At 36.0% G+C, this 21,041-nt stretch overlaps 1 protein-coding gene across 6 annotated transcripts in view; it reads left to right on the forward strand.

The window, feature by feature from the left end:
* The window catches only part of ADAM23 (ADAM metallopeptidase domain 23), a 77,930-nt gene that overhangs the window by 48,886 nt on the left and 8,003 nt on the right, over positions 1 to 21,041 (forward strand). For 2 of the 6 annotated variants that reach the window (XM_039352865.1, XM_039352864.1), the window contains exons 20-25: positions 557 to 620; positions 1,674 to 1,779; positions 2,382 to 2,501; positions 2,967 to 3,135; positions 5,770 to 5,881; positions 16,294 to 16,384. In XM_039352865.1, coding sequence (XP_039208799.1) covers positions 557 to 620; positions 1,674 to 1,779; positions 2,382 to 2,501; positions 2,967 to 3,135; positions 5,770 to 5,881; positions 16,294 to 16,384 — 662 coding nt within the window. The other 4 variants (XR_005557851.1, XR_005557852.1, XM_039352866.1 and 1 more) reach the window with 4 other exon arrangements.

The raw sequence follows: 21,041 nt of genomic DNA on the forward strand, positions 1-21,041 counted from the left end.
TTTAAGCTTCAAAATGCTTTCTTTAAATATAGGAACTATTTAAGTAAATAATTTTCTTCTGCCATTTCTTTGTGTAATATTCTATCCAATATAAGATTCACTGGAGACGGCATGCATTATTTCTTCTCAAGCAGTTACTAGGATAATATTCTAAACTCTGTTTGATATCCTCTGAGTTTACTTCATTATGCTGGGAATTCTATGCTGCAACTTTTACCTTCTTTCAAATTCTGCTTTGCAACCTTGGGATGTATAGATTCAGGCTCGAGTTTAAAAAGCAACCTAACTGCTTTTTGTCACATATTCTAATGTCTTAAAGATAAAACTCTCAAATCTTATGGAAGCAAAATATAAAGTTATATTAACATTTTATTAGCCTGGTGAAAAGAAAATAATTTCAAGCATCCTTGCTATCTTGAAAGCCAAGCCAAGCAGTATTATTAGAAAAAAAAAGTTTGTTCCTTGCTAGCAAAAAGGACAAAGCTCATGGTAATATCTGGCTTTTTACGAAGAAAGAAGAATTGTATGTTTCTGACTATAATTTGTTCCCATTTAGGGACGTTGCTACAATGGAGAGTGTAAGACAAGAGATAATCAGTGCAAATACATCTGGGGCAATAGTAAGTTAATTTATACAAAAATATTTCTCAGCACATTCTATCCACTTCTTACTATGTTGTGAATGAATTAAAAAGTAATGCTAATTTGTAAAGGCCTTTAATGCACTTTTACTCAGAATTTATATGTGAAGACTTAATACTAATTTTCTCCACCCTATGTTGATATTTAAAAAGCTCTCTCTCTCTCTCTCCCTCTCCCCTCCCTCTCTCCCTCCCTCTCCCTCTCTCTCTCAATATATATGATCCATATTATCCTCTATTGTCTCTGGGTGTTCCAGCATGTTGGGAACAGGCCCTATTCTCAAAAATCAATCAGGATCAATGCAATTTGGCTATATTGTGTTTGAAAATAGGGGTTGATGAATCTGAATGAAGAACTGTGTTGCCCTGCAAAAATGTTACACAGATCTAGACCACAGCTTTGGCAGAATCGGAGGATAAAATATCTTCTCCCCCATAAAATATTCCCAAATAAATCCCCTCTTAGTTGCAAATTAAAAAAAAAATCGCAAACATACAAGATTTAGTAAAATTTCTTGTCCTTGACAAAACGAAGTATCTTCCAGACCTCCTGATTATACTAGGAAAATAACTCTTTTTTTTTGTTTTGTTTTTCTGAGTCAATATATAGTTTTTTATAATCTTATATCCCAGACACAAGGAGTAAATTTCTAATGCGCATGGAAATTGTTAGGGATGTTTACTTTTTTAAAAAGGAAATAATATAATACATTACTACTGATTATTACTGCTATCTGGTTCTTTATTTTTAATTTATTTAAATGTATAGTGAGCAATAAAACACTGGGGAAAAAAAACAAATTACAAAAAGCAAAACAAAAAAAAACATCATTTGGAAGAATATAGAAAATGCATTGTCATCTGAGAGAAAAGGGGAGAGAGAGAAAGAACATTTTAAGCATCCTTATTATGTTCATAGTATTTTCGTAGCTAACTATAGTAGGATTATTTGTGGCAGGGTTAAACATTGGAACCAAAAGTGAATAAAACCATTTTGAGCATTATTGGAAATTATCTTATCTTCTTCCACAGAGGCTTCAGGGTCTCACAAACACTGTTACGAGAAGCTCAATACAGAAGGTACACAGAAAGGGAACTGTGGAAAAGACGGAGACAAATGGATTCCTTGCCACAAACAGTAAGTTTGAGAATGCTGGATTCAGTTGTTCTTAAAATGACTTGGCCTGAAAGATACAGGAGCAGAATTTCCCACTTTATTACAGACACCTTTGCTTCCCACAGAAGGTACTACTGAAGTCTTGGGACCCTCGAAGATAACATGGGATACTGTATGATGGAAACTGAGGGAACAGAGAAGCATTTTTACACTCACTCAAGGCCCTTTTTAAATTCACATCATCATTTTCAGCTCAATAAGAGCTTGAATGGTAACACATTTTCTCATTTGATACGTTCTTATTTTTCAGGTTCCTAATGGCTCGTAGCCCTTGCTTATTTATTTTTTGGTGTTTATTTATTTATGTTTAAATATAATCTTTCAGAAACCAAAGCGATGCCTGATAATTTTTAGCATTTGGACAACTTGCAGTCTAGAAGTAAATGTGTAGCATGATTATTTCTCACAGTTTAGAATTTGATTCTTAAATGGAATTGGAATTCTGCTACAGTGCAGTCCGGATTGTATTTTTCCCTAGAGGCAAGTTTCCTAATTTGTCCAAACAGTCTTTCTCTTCCCAGTCTACAAAATAGCTTGTTATGTATCTTGACTTTGTCTTACAGCGATGTGTTCTGTGGATTATTGCTTTGTGCAAATCTTGATGGGGTTCCACGAATTGGTCACCTTCAGGGAGAAATTATTCCAACTTCTTTTTTCCACCAAGGTGTTGTAGTGAACTGCAGGTATGTAAAAACTGATTCATTGTGCAACACTGGCTTTTTCAGTTTACCTAAAAATTTGAACATAAAAGCACATTCAAATAGGTTGTTTCTCAATAAATTAGATTAAAACCACATTTAATAGGTTCTGGTTGATTTTAATTTTTATGATTTTTTTCATTGTACTGGCATCTGAATAGGTTGTTTAATACAAATGCAAAATTATTCTATTACTTCATTGAGATAATTTGAAATTTCATTGTTTCAGTATTGATTAATTAATTTTAATTTTTCTTTTATTTTAGTTGTTTCTTATTTGGACACACAAAATTTTCCAACACAGCAAACATCCATAAATAGAGTGAAAAAATAATCATATTATTTTGCTTCCTGGATTTTCAGGTTATGCATGCTATGAATATTTTACATCTGTTTATTCTGATGAAGTTTAATAATGTTGGTAACATTTTTTAAAACTTCTTCTTGTAGTTGTGCGCATGTACTTTTAGATGATGAAACAGATTTAGGATATGTAGAAGATGGGACTCCTTGTGGTCCTAATATGATGTGTATGGACCGAAGATGCCTCTCTATTCAGTCCTTGAACATAAGCAGCTGTCCTATGGATGCTAATGGAAAAGTTTGTTCGGGACATGGGGTAAGTCCCAGGTCAGCAGAATATGTGAGACACCTATTTCATAGAAAACCATTTTTCTTACTTCTAATCTGTATGGATATCTTTACATATGAAGACAGGAAGCATAAATTCCTGATAGGATGTATAAGAATTTGTCCCTTCATCTCATTGTTTAACTTTCATTAATTTAGCCATGCCTGGAGATCTTTTCTTCTACTACTACTATTTACTCCTGGCATATTTACTACTATTGTTTATTTGGAATAGAAAAAGATTGTTTTATAAAGATATAAAATAGAAATATTGTATAGAACCATAATTAACAGAGTTACATGCAGAACTCAGTTTGGCACACTTATATGCAAAGGATTATCCTCAGTTGAACTATAGCTTTCAACTGTATATCTGGTAACTATAATTCATCCCCTTCCCCTCTGTGGGGCATAGATTGTACCACTTGGGTGAAACTGATATGAGACAAATCTAAAGAATAACAATGTTTCCTCCCCCTCCTCCATTCAATTATAGCTGTTTTTTGAGACTGCCTGAAACATGTCCCTACATGTTCCTGACAAAGTTTTTCAGAAGTAGTTTGCCATTTTCTTCTTCCTAGGGCTGAGATAAAGTGGCTGGCCCTAGGTCACCCAGCTTACTTTGTGCCCAAGGCAGGACTAGAACTCATGGTCTCTTAGTTTCAGGCCTGATGCTTTACTACTACACCAAACTGGCTCTTGATGTTTCCTTAGTAGCATGTGAACGGTGCTTTTTTGTTGAAGATCTTGTTGAACTACCATCTCCTTTTTCTTTCCTAGCTAGAATATTCCCAGCTGCAAAATGGCAACTCTTCTTTTTCACTTTTTGATGCTCACACTGGAGTATCTAAAAATATTAAGCCAGTGGGAAGTATATCAGTATCCATCCTATTTCTTGAGCCTGGGTCAAGAAATGTGAATGTCAAGAAATGTGAATGTCAAGAAATGTGAATGAGGTGTCCTTGATGTTCTCTGAGCTTGGCTGTTTTCTTGCAAATGTTTCATTACTCGAATGAGGTAATAATAATTACCTTCATTGACCATTGATGATATTACTTAGTTTGAGTAATGAAATGTCTGCAAGAAAACAACCAAATTCAGAGAGCACCAAGGACTCCTCATTTCAGCTCTGAGCTATAAATATCTACGGTCTCTGTATTTGTGAGATATTATTGTGACCCTTTGAGACTCAGGCAGCATACACATTTAATTTTTTTTGTTATTACAATAAATTATTTTTGTTTCTTATGTGATTATCTGAATAGTTAATGGGATTAACATTTTACTTAAAATCACATTGAAATGTTACGTTTTCTGATATGACAATGTTTTTTCCTAAAATAATTTGTCTTTTTGCTTATGAAAGTATACAGTGGTTCTTCAGGCTACCTATAGACAATCAAAAATACACAAAGCTTGGAACAGTTTTTTTTATTATTAAAAGTTTTACAAATTTAATACAATATAAACCCTTCCCACCCCTTCCCCACTTCCCAGAGCTGATTACAGGGTAACAAATAAACAAACATAATCTAACTAATATAAACCAACTATACTATCAATCAAAACCATAACACACTTTAACTCCTTTTCAAAACAAATATTAACAAATTAAAACAAAAATAATAATATAATTAAAGCTATTAATGATTATCTAAAATCTACTCATATGCAAGATAATACTTTTCAGTTTCATATTTCTTTTGAATATAATCAATCCATCTTCTCCAAACCATAATATATTTTTCTTGTGAATGGTCCTTCAAGTAGGTGGAGATTTTCGCCATTTCTGCTAAACTAGATACCTTAAGTATCCATTCTTCCATGGTAGGCAGTGAGTTTTTCTTCCAATATTGCCCCACCAATAATCTTGCAGCTGTTATAAGATTCAACATCAAATTGATTTCTTTAACATCAAAATCTACAATAATACCCAACAAAAATAACTGTGGAGTAAACTTTATCTTTCTCTTAAAAATCTTTTGAATATTCCACCAAATCTTAATCCAAAAAGCTTTTATATCTCTACAAGTCCACCAAATGTGAAAATAGTTTGCACTAAACTTCCACATCTCCAACATTTGGGCTGTAAATTCGGATATATGCGGGACAACTTTTGGGGATCCAAATGCCAAAAGCTTGGAACAGTTTTGTTTACCTAGTTTCAGCTGTGATTTCAGAAAAATGCTGAGATTTTTTTTTTGTTTTAGAATGAAAGCATTTTAACTTATAAGCCATTAATTGCTCCTTGCTGTGTATTTCTATATGGGCAATCATATACAGGTGCATGTGCTTCCAAAGGAACACTGAGGCAGGCCAGATTCTCCTTTGATGATGAGAGGTCTTTGTTTCTCTGGCAGCATGTAGCTATTCAATGACATCAGTGCACCGTTCTCCAAACAGAAGCCCTTATTCCAGTGTTTCCCAAACTTGACAATTTTAAGGTATGTGGACTTCAAGTCCCAGAATTCCACAGCCAGCGTTGCTGGCTGTGGAATTCTGGGAGTTCAAGTCCTCATGCCTTAAAATTGTCAAGTTTGGGAAACACTGCCTTATTCTACTCTGTCTCCTCCAAGGCACCATTTTAATGATACGCTAATATATGCCCACTTTTTTTTTTTAGGTGTGCAGTAATGAAGCCACCTGCATTTGTAACACTACTTGGGCAGGTACAGATTGTAGCATGTTTGATCCTAGAAGGAAAGATGACTCTGAGAAACCAAGTGGACCAAAGGGTTTGTGTGATTTCAGTTCCTTTTACCACCATATAATTATATTATTAACAGGAACGTCTGTAACAAAGCATTTGAAAACTATTAAACTATTATATATATTTTATTTCTTTGTATACAAGTTGTATATCTATGGTTCAGGAGGTATTTCACAAAAAGCACTGACATGAAAATACTTTATTTTGAATTTTGTTATTTTTCTAAAATATAGAAAATATATGCTATCATAATTAATCCTAATAATAATTCTACCTCTCAGTCTGACAAAATGTCTAACATTTTAAATGTATGAGTATGTTTATATAATCTTAAAGATTACATTTTTAAATTTTAACACGTAAAACCGTTTATTAAAATTATGTATATATGGAAGTAATCCAATATTCTTGGATACTTTCAGAGGTCATTTGTAGCACAGTTCTCTGCATATAGAACTCCTGTTGAACTTAGTTGGATTGGAAGTGTATATAGGAATTAAAGCCCTAGATTGTTTAACAAGAATCTAATAAAAAAAAATACAGGATATTAATATATATTTGTAAAATCCAAGTTACTTAACTTTTTATTTTTGCAAACTTAATAGATTTTTTTAACTGTGGCAGGACTATTGATTTAAATATTCTGAATGTAAAAAAGCCTCTTTGAACCTACTATAGGACCCCAAATACACAATTTTAAAAAATCTTATGTACTTTAGTACATTGAAAATAAATGCTCAAATATAACTGAGTAGCAGTTTGCATTTTTAAACTGGGCATCATTTGAATACTTGAATGATTTTGAATTTTATTACTGAATTTTCATGCCCATTCTTACTAAGATTTTAGAATCCATTTAATTTCACCATAAATCCATAAATTGGCAGGTGGGAAGGAATACAATCTGCTATAGTGGGGGACAGGGTTTCTGAATGGTACTACATTCTGTATTTATCATTATACAGAAATTAATTCTGATAGATATATTGCATATATGAAGTTTTAGTGCATTTAATTTATGTAAACTTTAGACTCCCCTAATACAAAATGGAATGTTAGATTGTAAACGTATTAAAATTTCAAGAGGACCAAAGCTAAAGCAAATGCTAGAAATTCATGAAATTACGTAAAACTGATCAGAGATTCATAAATGGTAAAAGGGGAGAACTAGAAGACCCCTGAGACTAGCTCTAGAAATAGGTACAAGGATGTCTTAAGGCTTTTCCAGTCCTGTACTGTATCATTTTATAATGAAAAGCAAGCCTTAGTTGTAGCTTTTCTCTTCTTTTTCCAGCCTTATCTTTTTCCTAAATGAAAGCTTCAGTAATAAAAGATACACATTCCATATTATGCAATTTAGGACCTCATGATCTCAGAGATCCTCGTTTCTACCGTTGTAAGATAAGGATTTCATTCCTCAAGATATAAAATTCACTGAAAATAAGTATTACAAAAGTTATCCTTCTCTGGCAATATTTTGATGATCTTTCTTACTTCTAAAGTAACAAAAACGCTTTGTAGAAAATGGAATTCTAATAGGTCTGAAAGAAGATTTGATTTGGAAAGTTTTTTGAAACTCCTTTAGATATCCCAAACAGGATAAAGATAAGAAATTATAGAGTAGGAGACATAAAGAGCAAATGGGAACAAACTGGTATTGAAAGAACATTAAAGCCAGTTTCCAGAGAAAAGATTTATGTAATGGAAATAGAAGACAGCTCTGTCTTTGCCTCCCAATTTTTCCTAGTTTTGTGACCTTCTGACAAGCAAAGTCAGTGGGGAAGCCAGATTCTCTTAACAACCAGGTTACTAACTTACCAGCTGCAGTGATTCACTTAACAACTGTCATAAAATGGGGCAAAACTCACTTAACAACTGTCTTGCTTAACAGAAATTTTGGGCTCAATTGTGGCCGTAAGTTGATACCTATAGCTCTGAGATTTTTGTAAAACTTGAAAGTTGAAGATAATCTTTATACTTTGCAAAAGTGCCTATTATAACTAAAATTATACAACCATCTTGTTGTTTTTACCGCTTTTGTGTACTTCATTTCTTTCAATCCTTTTACATATTTTAGGTTCTAAGATTAGAGTCAGAGATAAACTTTGAAATATAATATTAACAGTTAGAACTGCAAGATATTTTCATACAATCAGTATTTAAACAACTTTTTCCAATATAATAATTTCCAGGTGAATAGGATAATAAATCTCATTGTGAGTTTGAAACTAAAGAGTCATTGGTAATTTAAAATACAGTTAGGTATTTATTTAGTAAAATACCATAACTGATCCAGAGAGGCCTTGGTGGAGGGTATTCTAGCATTGGTGAGGTTCTGTGAAATCTGGAGGAAGATATCATTCAATATTTGGGCAAGATGTCTTATGTTGCTGTTCATCTTGCAGAGACAAGCACATTTCTCACATTACTTTTCTTTTCTCAAACAAGGATATTCCACACATCAAAACCCCAATGTTTTCAGAAGGGTATTTTTGAAACTAATTCCTAAAGAAAATTCTAATCCCATAAAAAGTTAAGATGAACCTCAGTTGAATATTGATATGTTATTATATTGCATCCCATTTTTCCTCCTGACTTCAACTTGCTTTTGATTCATACTCAGTGTAGCCTATCTTCCAAATTAACTTTTATAAAGTTTATGTTGCCATAACATAAAGAAAAATAACTCCCAACATGCACAACCAACAAGCTGTATTTTTCTGGTTAATAGATTAGAATATTTCCCTTTCCTTTCATTAATCCTAGGTAGTTGCTAGTTGGAATATACTGGTTATTAGAAATTATGCAGAATGTAGGCTAGATTGGAAAGGAAATTAATTTTTATTTGGAATTAAAATTTTAGGCGTAAAAAACAATTAAAATATTTTGTGTTTATGTGTTTCTAATTGGAAGAAAATCCAGTGTAATGGAAGCTGCCAGTTTTGAAGAATCAGGACAGATTCAAGCTACACCAGCATAAATGAATTTTATGTTGAACATGATACATTAATAAAGATTTATGCCTCATCATTAATAAATGTATTGGTACATAACCATTAGTGGGGGCCCACTTAATGGATGAAATGATAGGTTTGGTGGACAGGTAGCCATCCAGGGCCCTCTGCTTCTTGTCCTAGTTGAATGATGTCAACTAGGAACTACTTCATCTGCTAGTGGAAAGCTAGAGGAATCCTTGTAGAATACAGATAGTGGCCAATCACTCAGGCTTTGCACAGATTCATATCCAGGTTTTCCCCCCTCTAATTTTCTATACTTTTTACATTCCTATAAATCCTGGAATGATTTGGGTAACAATTTTTCATATTTTTAAAAATCTTCAATATTTACTATATTTAGTTAGTGCTTTTAAAAATTTGTAAAGACCATAAGCAAACTTTTCTTGGCTGTTTGGCTCATTGATCATAATGCAACATATTCCCAATAGTACAGGAGTGTGTTGTTATTTAGATATAGAATATGTGTTTTTAAACAGTCATCAGTACTATTTTCTCTAGAGCAGTATTTCTCCTCCTTAGAGTCCACACCTCTGAAAACTGCCAAGGTTGAGAGACACAGTTATAGCTATTTATCATGAAGGCTGATAAAACAAATGTAATCTCTGTGGACACTGATATGTTTATGGGATAGTATTAGCTCAGAATAGGATCTTTAGGCTCCTACCCTTGGCCACACCTCCTTTGCCTCAAGCCTACTTCCTCCGCCCATTTGCTTGCATTGTTCCTCCTTGGCTGAGCCACCCCACCCATTTTCCCTGGCCAGTGAGCCCCTAGCACTCCACCTCATGCCCTTCGGCTCGGCCCATTAGCTGAGTCCCCCTTTGTCCCGGGCTTTTGGCCGCACGGGACAGTTAGCCAACAGCCAATCAGATGGATGGCAGGCAGCAGTCCTGTTGCTCTCAGGGGGGCAGCATGCGATGGACGATTGCAGGGGCTGTGTTGTGAGGCGGCAGGTGAATGGCAGGGCTGGTGTGGCTTCTCTGATTGCATGGAGGGGGGGGAGAAGCTTGGTGTGGGGCACGAAGGAATGGGGAAGCCTGGCGTGGGGCAGCAGGCCAACTCCCCATTCAGTGTGAGGCCAGAGACCAGGAGCAGAGGCAACGGAGGGGAGGGTGGAAGAAAAAAAGGAAGCCGGTGATCTCCAGACCTTTTTTTTTTAAGTTGCCAGAGGCTCCAGGCACAGAGGGCAACAGGCAGGCAGCAGTGGGCAGGGGCTTCTCATTTTGATCCCTCCCACCTGTCATTGCCTCTGTGCCTGGACTCCAGCCTGATGGGCCTCTGCATGTCTCTCAGCTCACGTCTCCCTTCCCCCTTTTCCCCTCCGTTCATCCAGTCTGATTTCAGTCCCCCTTCCTCCTAGCCAGTGTCTGGTCCTTGGTCCCCTATAGCAGAGGTCCCCAACTTTTTGGGCACCAGGGACCGGTTCCGTGGAGAGAGGTTTTTCTGTGGACCAGAGGGGACGTGGTTTTGCATGCTGCCTGCATCCCACAAATGGGGCTTTGCTTGTTTGTGCGGACTGGTTGCTGGCATGCTGCGGCCCAGTACTGGTCCACAGACTGGGGTTTGGGGACCCCTGCCCTATAGGACCCCTACAACACGGGAGCTTCACTGGGAGAAACACATCTAAAAGATTTTTGCTTTCTCCACCAAGCTTGCTCCCCCTTCCTCTCCCAATGATCGATCACCTTGCACCTTCCACCTTGAGGAAGCAAATGGGAGGTGAGTTTTCAGGTGTGTGTGTGTGTGTGTTTGTGCGTTGGTGAGCTGTAACACAGAATCTCCATACTCTATTCACACATACACAGAGATAATGCTATGTAAACATTGCATTGGTTTAACACACTTAGGCACACACAACATGTCCCCCCCCCCAAATTTCCATTCTTTGTCTGGAATGCAACTTGCCACAACAACCATTGGGGCTGGTTTCTCCACCCTCTCCAAACTTTTTTCCAGTGTTTCTCAATCTTGGGAAGAGAGGGAGGGAGGAAGGGAGAAAAGGAAGGAAGGAAGGAAGGAAGGAAGGAAGGAAGGAAGGAAGGAAGGAAGGAAGGAAGGAAGGAAGGAAGGAAGGAAGGAAGGAAGGATAGCTGAGGGCCTGGGTGTGGTGTCTTGCAGCAGGGATCTCTGGGGTGCTGGGTGGGACCTTGGGCAGCAGCTGGATCTTGACATGTAGGCTTTGTTCAAAAGGAAAATAAAAGAGATTGAAAAAAAGAAAAAAATCACAAGGCTGATTTAAGGCTGTAAGAGGGGTGGGGAGGAGGGAAAACATAGAGGCAAGCATAAACATTGGGGGGAAAAGAATGGGAGACACAAGAGAAGTTGTCTGAGCTGGTGCTGAGGCCAATGAAGAACATCAAACAAGAGGTGCAGGTTTCCTTCCTTCCTTCCCTTCCCTCCCTCCCTCCCTCCCTCCCTCCTTCCTTCCTTCCTTCCTTCCTTCCTTCCTTCCTTCCTTCCTTCCTTCTCACCCTCCCTCCCTTCTCAGTTGAGAAACCACTGGAAAAAAGTTTGGAGAGGGTGGAGAAGCCAGACTCAATGGTTGTTGTGGCCAGTTGCATTCCAGACAAAGAATGGAAGTGGGGGGGGGAAACATGTTGTGTGTTCCTGTATGTTAAACCAATGCAAAGTTTACATAGCATTACCTCCATATGTGAGTGAACAGAGTACAGAGATTCTTCCGCCCCCCCCCCCAGTCACAGAATGTGTTACAGCTCTCATGCACACACACATACACCTGCAAACCCGCCTCCCATTTGCTTCCTCAAGGTGGAAGGTGCAAGGTGATCGATCAGTGGGAGGGGAGGGGGGAGCAAACTTGGTGGAGAAAGCAAAAATCATTTAGATGCGTTTCTCCCAATGGAGCCCCTGCATTGTAGAGGTCCTACAGGGGACCAAGGAGCAGACATTGGCTAGGAGGAAGGGGGACTGAAACCAGACTGGATGAATGGAGGGAGAAGGGAGAGGTGAGCTGAGAGCCACGCAGAGGCCCATCAGGCTGGAGTCCAGTGCAGAGGCAACGACAGGTGGGAGGAATCACCTACTTGCCTGTGTTTTCCAGTGTTTCTCTGTTCCCAGAGCCTCTGGCAATTAAAAAAAAAAAGCCTGGAGAGCACCGGCTTCCTTTTTTTCTTCCACACTCTGGACTCCAGCCTCACACTGAACGGGGAGTTGGCCTACTGCCCAACGCCAGGCTTTCCCCCATTCTTCCTACCCCATGCCAGACTTCTTCCCCCCCCCATGCAAGCGGAGAAGCCGGACCAGCCCTGCCGTTCACCTGTTGCCTCACAACACAGCCCCTGTAATCACCCATTGCACGCTGCCCCCCTAAGAGCAACAGGACTGCTGCCTACCACCCATCCAATTGGCTGGCAGCTAACTGTCCCATGTGGCCAAAATCCCGGGACAAAGGGGGCCTCGGCAAATGGGCCAGGCTGAAGGGTGCGAGGCGGAGTGCCAGGGCCCCAACGGCCAGGGACAATGGGTGGGGGTGGCTTAGTCGAGGAGGAACATTGCAGGCAAATGGGCAGAGGCAGTAGGCTTGAGGTGAAGGAGGTGTGGCCAAGGGTAGGAGCCAAAGGATCCTAAACCTGTATTAGCTGAGAGTTGAACAGAACGTCCTCTCTTTCCTCTCTCTCTCCTTGGATGGTCCTTACAATGTGTGCATTAGTCATTTTCAGCAGGCAACTGATGCATGTTTTCTATGTACAGCTAGCCATTTGGTAAGGCCCTGAAAAGGGAGAATTCTGGTTGATTGCATAAAAAGAAGAGAAGCACTATTTCAACGTATATCTTAATGCAGTGCATGCAAACTGCAAAGGAGCTGCAAAACTGCAGTCAATCCAGGCCTATCATCTTCCTTGTTACAGCTCCACCCATGCATTTGTTACAGAACATTGATCAATTTTTAAAATAAATTGCACTTAAATATGCTGAATTATTTCTAGAACTGCTAAAATGACCTTTCTACAAAGTGAATTACAAAAAATGGTATATCATTTTGAGGTGCCATATATTTTTTTTTCCCGATCTTTATGTATGTGATGACTGTCTTTTTAAAAGATCTTCCCTCTTCCCTTTATACAGTGAGCATGGCCACTAACAGGCTTATAGGTGCAGTGGCAGGGACCATTCTGGCACTGGGGGTGATATTTGGAGGCACAGGGTGGGGAATGGAGTAAGCATATTTATTAGTTTCAGAGTTTTATGTTTGGTGCCTACTGTGTGAGGTAACTGTACGCATCTGATCCCTCTGTGTACTCCAACTAGCTTTGTGTTCTGTGGTGACTGTATTTGTCATGTGATTTTAATATTTGTGTTGTGTGATATGCTCATGCAATGTTTAACTGTCTCCTGTCTGGGATAATGTGGGGCATAAAACAATAGTTTGCCAATTTTGTAGCACCACAATTAATACAATTCAATATTTATATGTTTTCAATGCTCTAAATTATAAATAAAAATTTTAAAAAATATAGTTTAAAAAATTTGTATAACAGGTAACTTAGTGCACTTGATATAATTTGGTTTATTACCAGAAGCATTCAGAGGAATAGTAAGTAAAAGTATATGAATTAAATAATTAAAAAGCAGAATTCCATGGGAACTGTAACTAATATATCCATCGATATCTATCTACAGCGCCTCTCTCTCCCTCTCTCTCTCTCTCTCTCTCTCCACCTCCACACACACACACACACACACACACACACACTGGTGGGATTCAGCTGGTTCACACCAGTTCGGCAGAACCGGTAGCTAATTTTTTGTTGCCCAGGCCCAGAATGGACTTTTGTCTGGACCTCAGCCAGCATGTCTGAAGTCCACAACATCTTAAAGTGGCTAAGGTTAAGAAACTCTGACCTAGACCAATAACGTATGATGTTGTTGAACCTTATCTGAGTAAGGGAGCTTTCTTCATGCAGAGCCAGTGAACATCCAAATGTGCATTAGGTGTGTATTCCCACCAGTGCCAGGAGGATTGTGTACGTTTTCTTGGCCTAGCGAGAAGCCATTTTGATCATCATAGGGCTCCTTATCTGAGCTTATCTGTTGTTTGTGTCACTAAAACTGGATCAAGGCTATTATGAATATTTATATTAAATGAGATGAATCATTTTGAAATAGTTAGCATGGTATTATTGACATACATATTGATGTGTCAACCATATACTTGGTTAAAAATAAGTATAGCTATTTAGGAACTTTATTAGATATCATTAGATAGCCTTTATCGTAATATCATTAGAATTAGTTGTCCTTTTTATTTGGTTTCCTTTAAAGTAATGCATGCTCTTATGTATTCTGCCTACTAAACCTAAACTATATTTATAAAATCAAAAATTATTCTGCTATTATTTCTAGAATAGCAGATTTTTCAGATAACTGCACATTTTCCATAACACTGCATCCTTCCATCCATCCTGTCTCTTTTCTTCAACCTGATGGTGGCATTTCTGATTAAGGTATCAAAGAAAGCAGAGACAGCTTTAGTGGTCACTGATGGCTGTAGAGAAGAGGAGAGGATCCTAACTTTTTTATTATGAATAATTTAACATTAGATTTTCTTAAAATCAAAATTGCTTTGATACTATCATAACTAATGAATGCTGCTATTTTTTTGCATCAGTGAGTGATCTGCCTATAGTTTTAAGAAATGATAAATACGTGCATGCTGCAGAAAATTCATTATTAATCCAAACTATTACTATTTTTCAGTAAAATTTGATTAAATAAGAGTAGCATATATGTCTACCTAACAGCAGCTGAAACATCATTAAATAAGGAAACTCTCATTCTTCATCAGGCTGGATATTAAGATGCTGGTAGAGATCCTATATAATAAAGGATCTGAAAGAAAGAAAAGTATGATAGCCCTCATTAAAGGAACTGATTTTCTATATTGTGTTAGTCAGAATCTAATAGAGTGTTTTAATCTAGCAGTCACCTGGCAGATTAATTCCCTGATTGGCAAAGGGAATTAACTTGCTGCATGATGGAAGGTAACAATGGATAATAATCCACCACTGTTATGGGAATCCAGTTTGGATGATCAAATTTGTTACTCTCTAAATTGCCAAAAGCAATATTTCCATATTTGCATGCCATTATTTTCATAAGAAAATATGTTTGCAAGGGTATATCTTGAATTCATTATTAGATATTCACCCTAGTGCTGCAAAAGTGGGTAGATGGTTTAAAGATGACCTTCAAGAGATACAACAGGCACAAGAAATTGTTTGCCAGGAAGGAACATGCAGAATTTCCCATATTGTAAATACAATGTGCTCTTCATTTTAATAGCATGTGTTTGCAGGAGGGTTACTTTCAGGCAGCCCATCCTTTCTGTCACACTTAACAAAACTGGCCATTTCTCAGGCAAGCAGGGGAAGGAATAAAAAAAGAAGGCTGGCTTCTAGGCATTAGGACTGGGATAAAATAAATCATTGCTTCCTCTATAAATAATGACAATTTCCAATAGCACTTGCACAAAATCCTGCTTTTTAAAATTTAAAAACAAATTTAAATGTCCATATTAGTTTTAACTATGAACATTTAACTATGGATTTTTTAACAGCAGTAGCACATGTTCAAAATCATCTCTACTCTGTCTTGTTTTTTAAAAGACTATACTGTGAATCTAAGCAGAAAGATTAAATCATATATGTATCATTTTGTTGTGATTGCATTTGAGAAGTAAAATAGTGATGGTGTTTGTTGTTTTAAGGGTCAGCTTTGATGGAAGTACTCAAGTACACAATGATTTACAATGCCACAGGAAACATTTATTTAAGTCACTAAACAAAAGTCTTTTTCGCTGTATATGGAATGTAAATAAAATTTGAAAGAATAGACCCAGGACTTGTCACTTGAACTTCTCTCACCCACAAATGATTGGACTTACAGGTTTTGCACTTATTTTCATGGACCAATTAGGCTATTATTGCTTTTTGTTATTTTTAGTTGTCTTTGGTATTTTTTCCCTGTTTCTCCTGATGCTGCTTTTTTCTTGTTTGCTCTTCAAAATTCTTCCAAACTTTATCCAATAATTTAAAAAATTAGTTGTCTATAAAACATTACTATCTGACGGTTTTATTTAAAAATGTTTGAATACTGCAAAATTGTAAGATATTTGTGGCATTATAAATGTTTAGATAAGTTTAAACTGGAGTCCAAAGTTTCATTAGTAAGAAATATTCTAGGGAAGCTTAGTTTGTATATGGAATCATGATAGATAATTCATCTATCTTAAAACTTTTTTCTTCATATAGCTTTTAAATAACTTTGGCCCTTTTGAAAATGTTCCTTTCAAATAGTTTAATAGCTCACTTATTTTAAATTGTTTTACTACATTTCCCTGGATGTGAATGAATTAAGTGATTGGTTCTGATTTCTTTTTTCCCATCATCCTTTGTCACAGGTCCTAGTGCCACCAATCTTATAATAGGTTCCATCGCTGGTGCCATCCTGGTAGCAGCTATTGTCCTTGGGGGGACAGGATGGGGCTTTAAGTAAGCAATGCCGCATGTCTTTTTTTCCAGTGGCTATAGCACTTCTTTCTGCTTACATCACTAGATTTTGAGTTCCTGCTACAAGATCACCAGTAATGGTTTACTTAAAAAAAAAATCCATATTTTGTAAAAAGCCAAAAATATTTTTAAGAAATCTCAGAAATGTCACCAGGGTGCAAAGTTGCAATATAGAGTATCTAACAGAGTCACCAAAACATAGTATAAAAGGTATTTTTGTAATGCAGCAAATGTGACTCTTGGATAGTATTAGCGATCTCCAACCTAAGGAAGCTTGTGAAACTGCTGTGGAGATGACCAGTGCAAAAATGTTGCCCTAAAAAGAGTAGTTACTTACAAAATGCTACTTGGAGGGCTTCAATAGAGCCCTGAAAGCCTGAATGCAAAACAGTTCAATTCCCAAATGTCAAAACTAATACTGCATTACATTCCAAGAACACAACTAGTAATTCATTTTGCAGAAGGAAAACCAATAAGGTCAATGAAAGCATACTGTAGCTCACCCAAGTAGTACCAGACTGAAATATGAACCCAATCTCAAATCCCCGAACTAATTTTTTCATCTTGGGAGGGCATAATTTAAATCAAGCAGTATTATTGATAGACAGCCCTCCTCTTACAGAAACCCCAGTCCGTAAAATGTGTAAAATCTTTTGCATACACAGACTCATACTCATTTCATAACCTCATCTATCCCTCTGCATCTTGACTGGAATTATTTTGCAATGAGTTATTTCAGCACTTATATATTTTAAGAATAAAAATAGCACTTTTGTAGCTTTATCTATGTATTCCTAAAAGTGAACATAAAATGATTTTGACTCTGAATTGGCAGTGGAAAATTTTAGAATTTTGAAAAAAATGTAACAAAATGTCAGCGTGGTAGATACGGCCCAATATAAAATGAAATTTTAAAAAAGACAACTTGATCTGTATAAGTACAAGTGATTTTTCCAAGAATCTGAATTTGAAGCTAAGAAGGAAATGTTTGTGAGTTCATGGTTGTCGCATTTTTTTTATCCCTAAGCTAAGTAAAGAAGGTTAGAGAAATCTAGGACGTTTGTATCTTCATATCAAATATTACATAGATACAGAGAGACCACATAGATTTTTCTATTAATAGCATGAACCTTAAGACTTCTTTCTAGGGTAGAATGCTTAATGAAAATGGTTCAGCAAAAGCTTAATAGTAAAACAGTTACTTTAGTCCATTGCCCTATGTATGGATTAGTAAATGGGCTGAGGAAACCTTAATCCACTAGTCATGTGGAAATAGCTTTCACAAATTATCTGCACAGTTTGGGCATTGGGGGGGGGAGTCATTGGGGGGTAGAAAAAGTCAAGATGGCAACACAGCCAAAATTTTTATTATTTACTTGCAGCTGTTATCTTGATTGTTTTAAATCTCTCCCTACTCCATAGATACACTGCATCCAGTTCCTTATGACAGGTTTTTTGTTTGTTTGTTTATTTGTTTGTTTGTTATTAGGGGCTGAAAGAATGTATTGTGGGGAAGATAGAAGGAAGTATTTCTCTTATATCAATTGATAAAAATTATAAAACATAAATATGGTGTATTTTTATATAAAACTAAATAAACAGATCTTACTAATTAATGTAGTTTATATATTATTTGGACATATGAAATATACTTAATAATAATATGTCCTGCTTTTAATTCTGTTCAGATCATTGATATAATAATTTACTTCTTAACGTCATGAAAACAGGCAAGATTCTACTCCCTTTCAGAGAGAATTGAGGTAAGGATATTAGTTCATTTTACATTATTCACCACACATAAAAAGCAAATGTTTGTAGTTAGAGACTTCTAATGAGGAAGATTCTCCCATGAGGATTCTGAAAAAAATCACGAGGAGAGGCTCTAATACAGAACTTCGAGATTTGGAAGGCAATGAAGGAAGTGGACTTGTGCATTCATTCCCACTACTACACATAGAATTTCACAAGGATTGATATCAGCTGGAAAGGGCTTATGTGAGTTGAAATTCCTTGTAATTAGATCTGAAGCAAAAGCATAGCCTAATTAATTTCCTTTATAAGTCATGTACTAGAAAGTGTCATTAACCAAAATCAGTACAGTAAGCACTAATTATTAAACTGTAATATCAGATATGGAAATTCCTACTGAATGAATAGTACTCATTTCATTCAATGTATTTACAAGACCCTCTTAACCAACTAATGAAAACAAAACCCCATTCTATGCAGAGATGGGAAACCAGTCTTTCAGATCTTCTTGAGCTATAGTTCTCAGTATCCTTCACTACTAGCCACACTGATTGAAATTACTAGAAGTTGTAGTTATTGATTTGATTCACACAGTCTTGTTTAATCCGTAGTTTCTTGAATAACCCGAATTGGCTGGATTCATGCAATGTCCAAAGTTATAAACAAAGGATGTTGTCTTTTATGATCTCAAGATTATGTCACCAAAATTCAGTAAGACATTGGGCAAGTTTTAGGAGCATATTTTTTGTTTTTGTTTTACAAAATAAAGCATCTGACTAGAAAGAGGAGGGGAAAGGCTCACAAAAAAAAATAGCAAAATAATTAGTTTAATGCCTTAAGAAAAATGCCTCTTCCTGCAGATCTTTATATTTTTATCTTATATTCAAAAAACTCCACTCAAATAGTATTTTGCACCTTGTGTGACATTTACATATACGTTATATGAAATATAATGAATTGATATGTCTGTATGGATAGTCATACAGAGTAAACAACTCAATAGCTCTCTTGCTTTTTTATAGGAAACTATTTTATTCTGTAGCAGAACCTCAAATATGATGGTCTCGCCTAGCTCTCAGCTTGAAGTGCATGTTTCTTTGGGGTAAAGTTGGAAAAAAAGGGTAGATTTTCTCACTAGAATCTAGATAGGTCTTCTCATATTTTGCTGTTTCATTTAGTATGTATGAGAGCCTTAAGAGAACTCAAAATATTTATGTTATCTGCTAATAATATTACTGTGTGCAACAACATCCAAATCTATAGTTTAAGATTATATTTTAAATTTAAAAAGGCAAAAAATAAGGGTCTTTAAATGTCCAGTGGAAAGGACACTTAAGGAATAATTCTGTAGAAACAGTTAAATATTTTAATGTGGCATCATAATATCTATCTGAGAATGTTCTTTTCTGAGTATTCTTAGTTTGGATCATGACTAAACCCTTCACCCAGCCGGACATTTCTGTCCCCTTATCCTCAGTGCATCCTCTGAGGGCCAGGAGACCCTTCCAGTTTGTGAAGAAACATCAAGGCCTCCAGTGAGAGGAGAAAATGGATGAGATTTGTGAGAGTAGCTTGAGGGAGAAGAAGAGGGGGAAGGGAAGTCCCTAATGAGCAACTCATGCACTTCTGGAACCAACTCATTATGTTCCTGTTTATTTTTTAAAAAATATTATGACACTAATTAAAATTCTTCTTAGTACTTATGTGATAACTTTCTTCAGATGCATGAAAAGTTGAATTTAAATATTTTTGAGGTAAACATTTTGTAAAGGTTCCTCAGTGAAGATAATAGATTTTTATATGAGTTGGTCTGTCTAAAAATAATATGAATTCTTATTTTCACAAATAAGCTGCATACATGACTAAACCTAATATTTGGTTAGATAATGGGGAATATATCAATATTAGTGTTGTTTTATGGGGTGCTGAACTGTGAATTAAAATTGATCTTTCCCTCCTTTTTTGTATCCCAACTTGTCCTAAATGCTTATAAGCATCCTGAAATATATATCCATATATCCAAAAGAATTTAATTAAAATATATAATTTATAGTATACACTATTATAGTCATTTGACTGAGATGGATGGCTATAGAAATTGAATTAATAAATAAATAATTGTATTTATGCTGTGCATGATGAATTGATACATTTTGAGACATGTATTTCTTATAAAATACAGAGGTGGATGGATGGATGGGTAAATGAATACAAAGCAAGGTTTTCATGTTTTGTTAAAGTTTACTGTATATCTGGAATTAAATTATTTTCTTGTTTAGCATAAAAAAGGGGTTGCTACTGTTAGATATGATTGTAAGATCTGTTTTTGTATTGCAGTGCATACTATTTCCCCATACCAGAGACAGCCAATTTCATGTTATTCCTCCCAGCTTATTGCCAAGGAACTAGAATGATAATTGTCATTATTTTTTACCAATCACAATTGTATCCTTTTAGTCCTTATTCTGAAACTTTCCCCCAAAATTAAAGAAAAGTTAATTAAATAAATTAGATTAATTGATTAAATTAAGTAAATGAAATAAAGTTGATAAATAAATAGCTTCTTTCTAGATAAGCAAGATATAGTTATATCTTTTCTCTTCAATTTGCTATACTCAAATACAGATTTTATGTGTATAACCATATTTCTTTTCTACTTAATTTGTTTTGAATAATGTATTTAACTGAAAAGAAAACTAGGATTTCCCTTAGCAATAATTTAAAATAGAAGATTCAGGTGTTTTGGTTTAATTCTCCTTAAACAAAGCAATTTTTTCATTTGCCATTAGAATAATGGCCTTTTTTGTCGATTTATACAGTATTCATAAAGTTTTTGCATCTTTTTAGTTCCCTACTGTAGAATGTCACTTAATATATAAAGAGGTTC

Source organism: Crotalus tigris, unplaced genomic scaffold (assembly GCF_016545835.1).
Source record: "Crotalus tigris isolate CLP2741 ecotype Arizona unplaced genomic scaffold, ASM1654583v1 scf7180000018485.2372832, whole genome shotgun sequence".
NCBI classification, from domain to species: domain Eukaryota; kingdom Metazoa; phylum Chordata; class Lepidosauria; order Squamata; family Viperidae; genus Crotalus; species Crotalus tigris.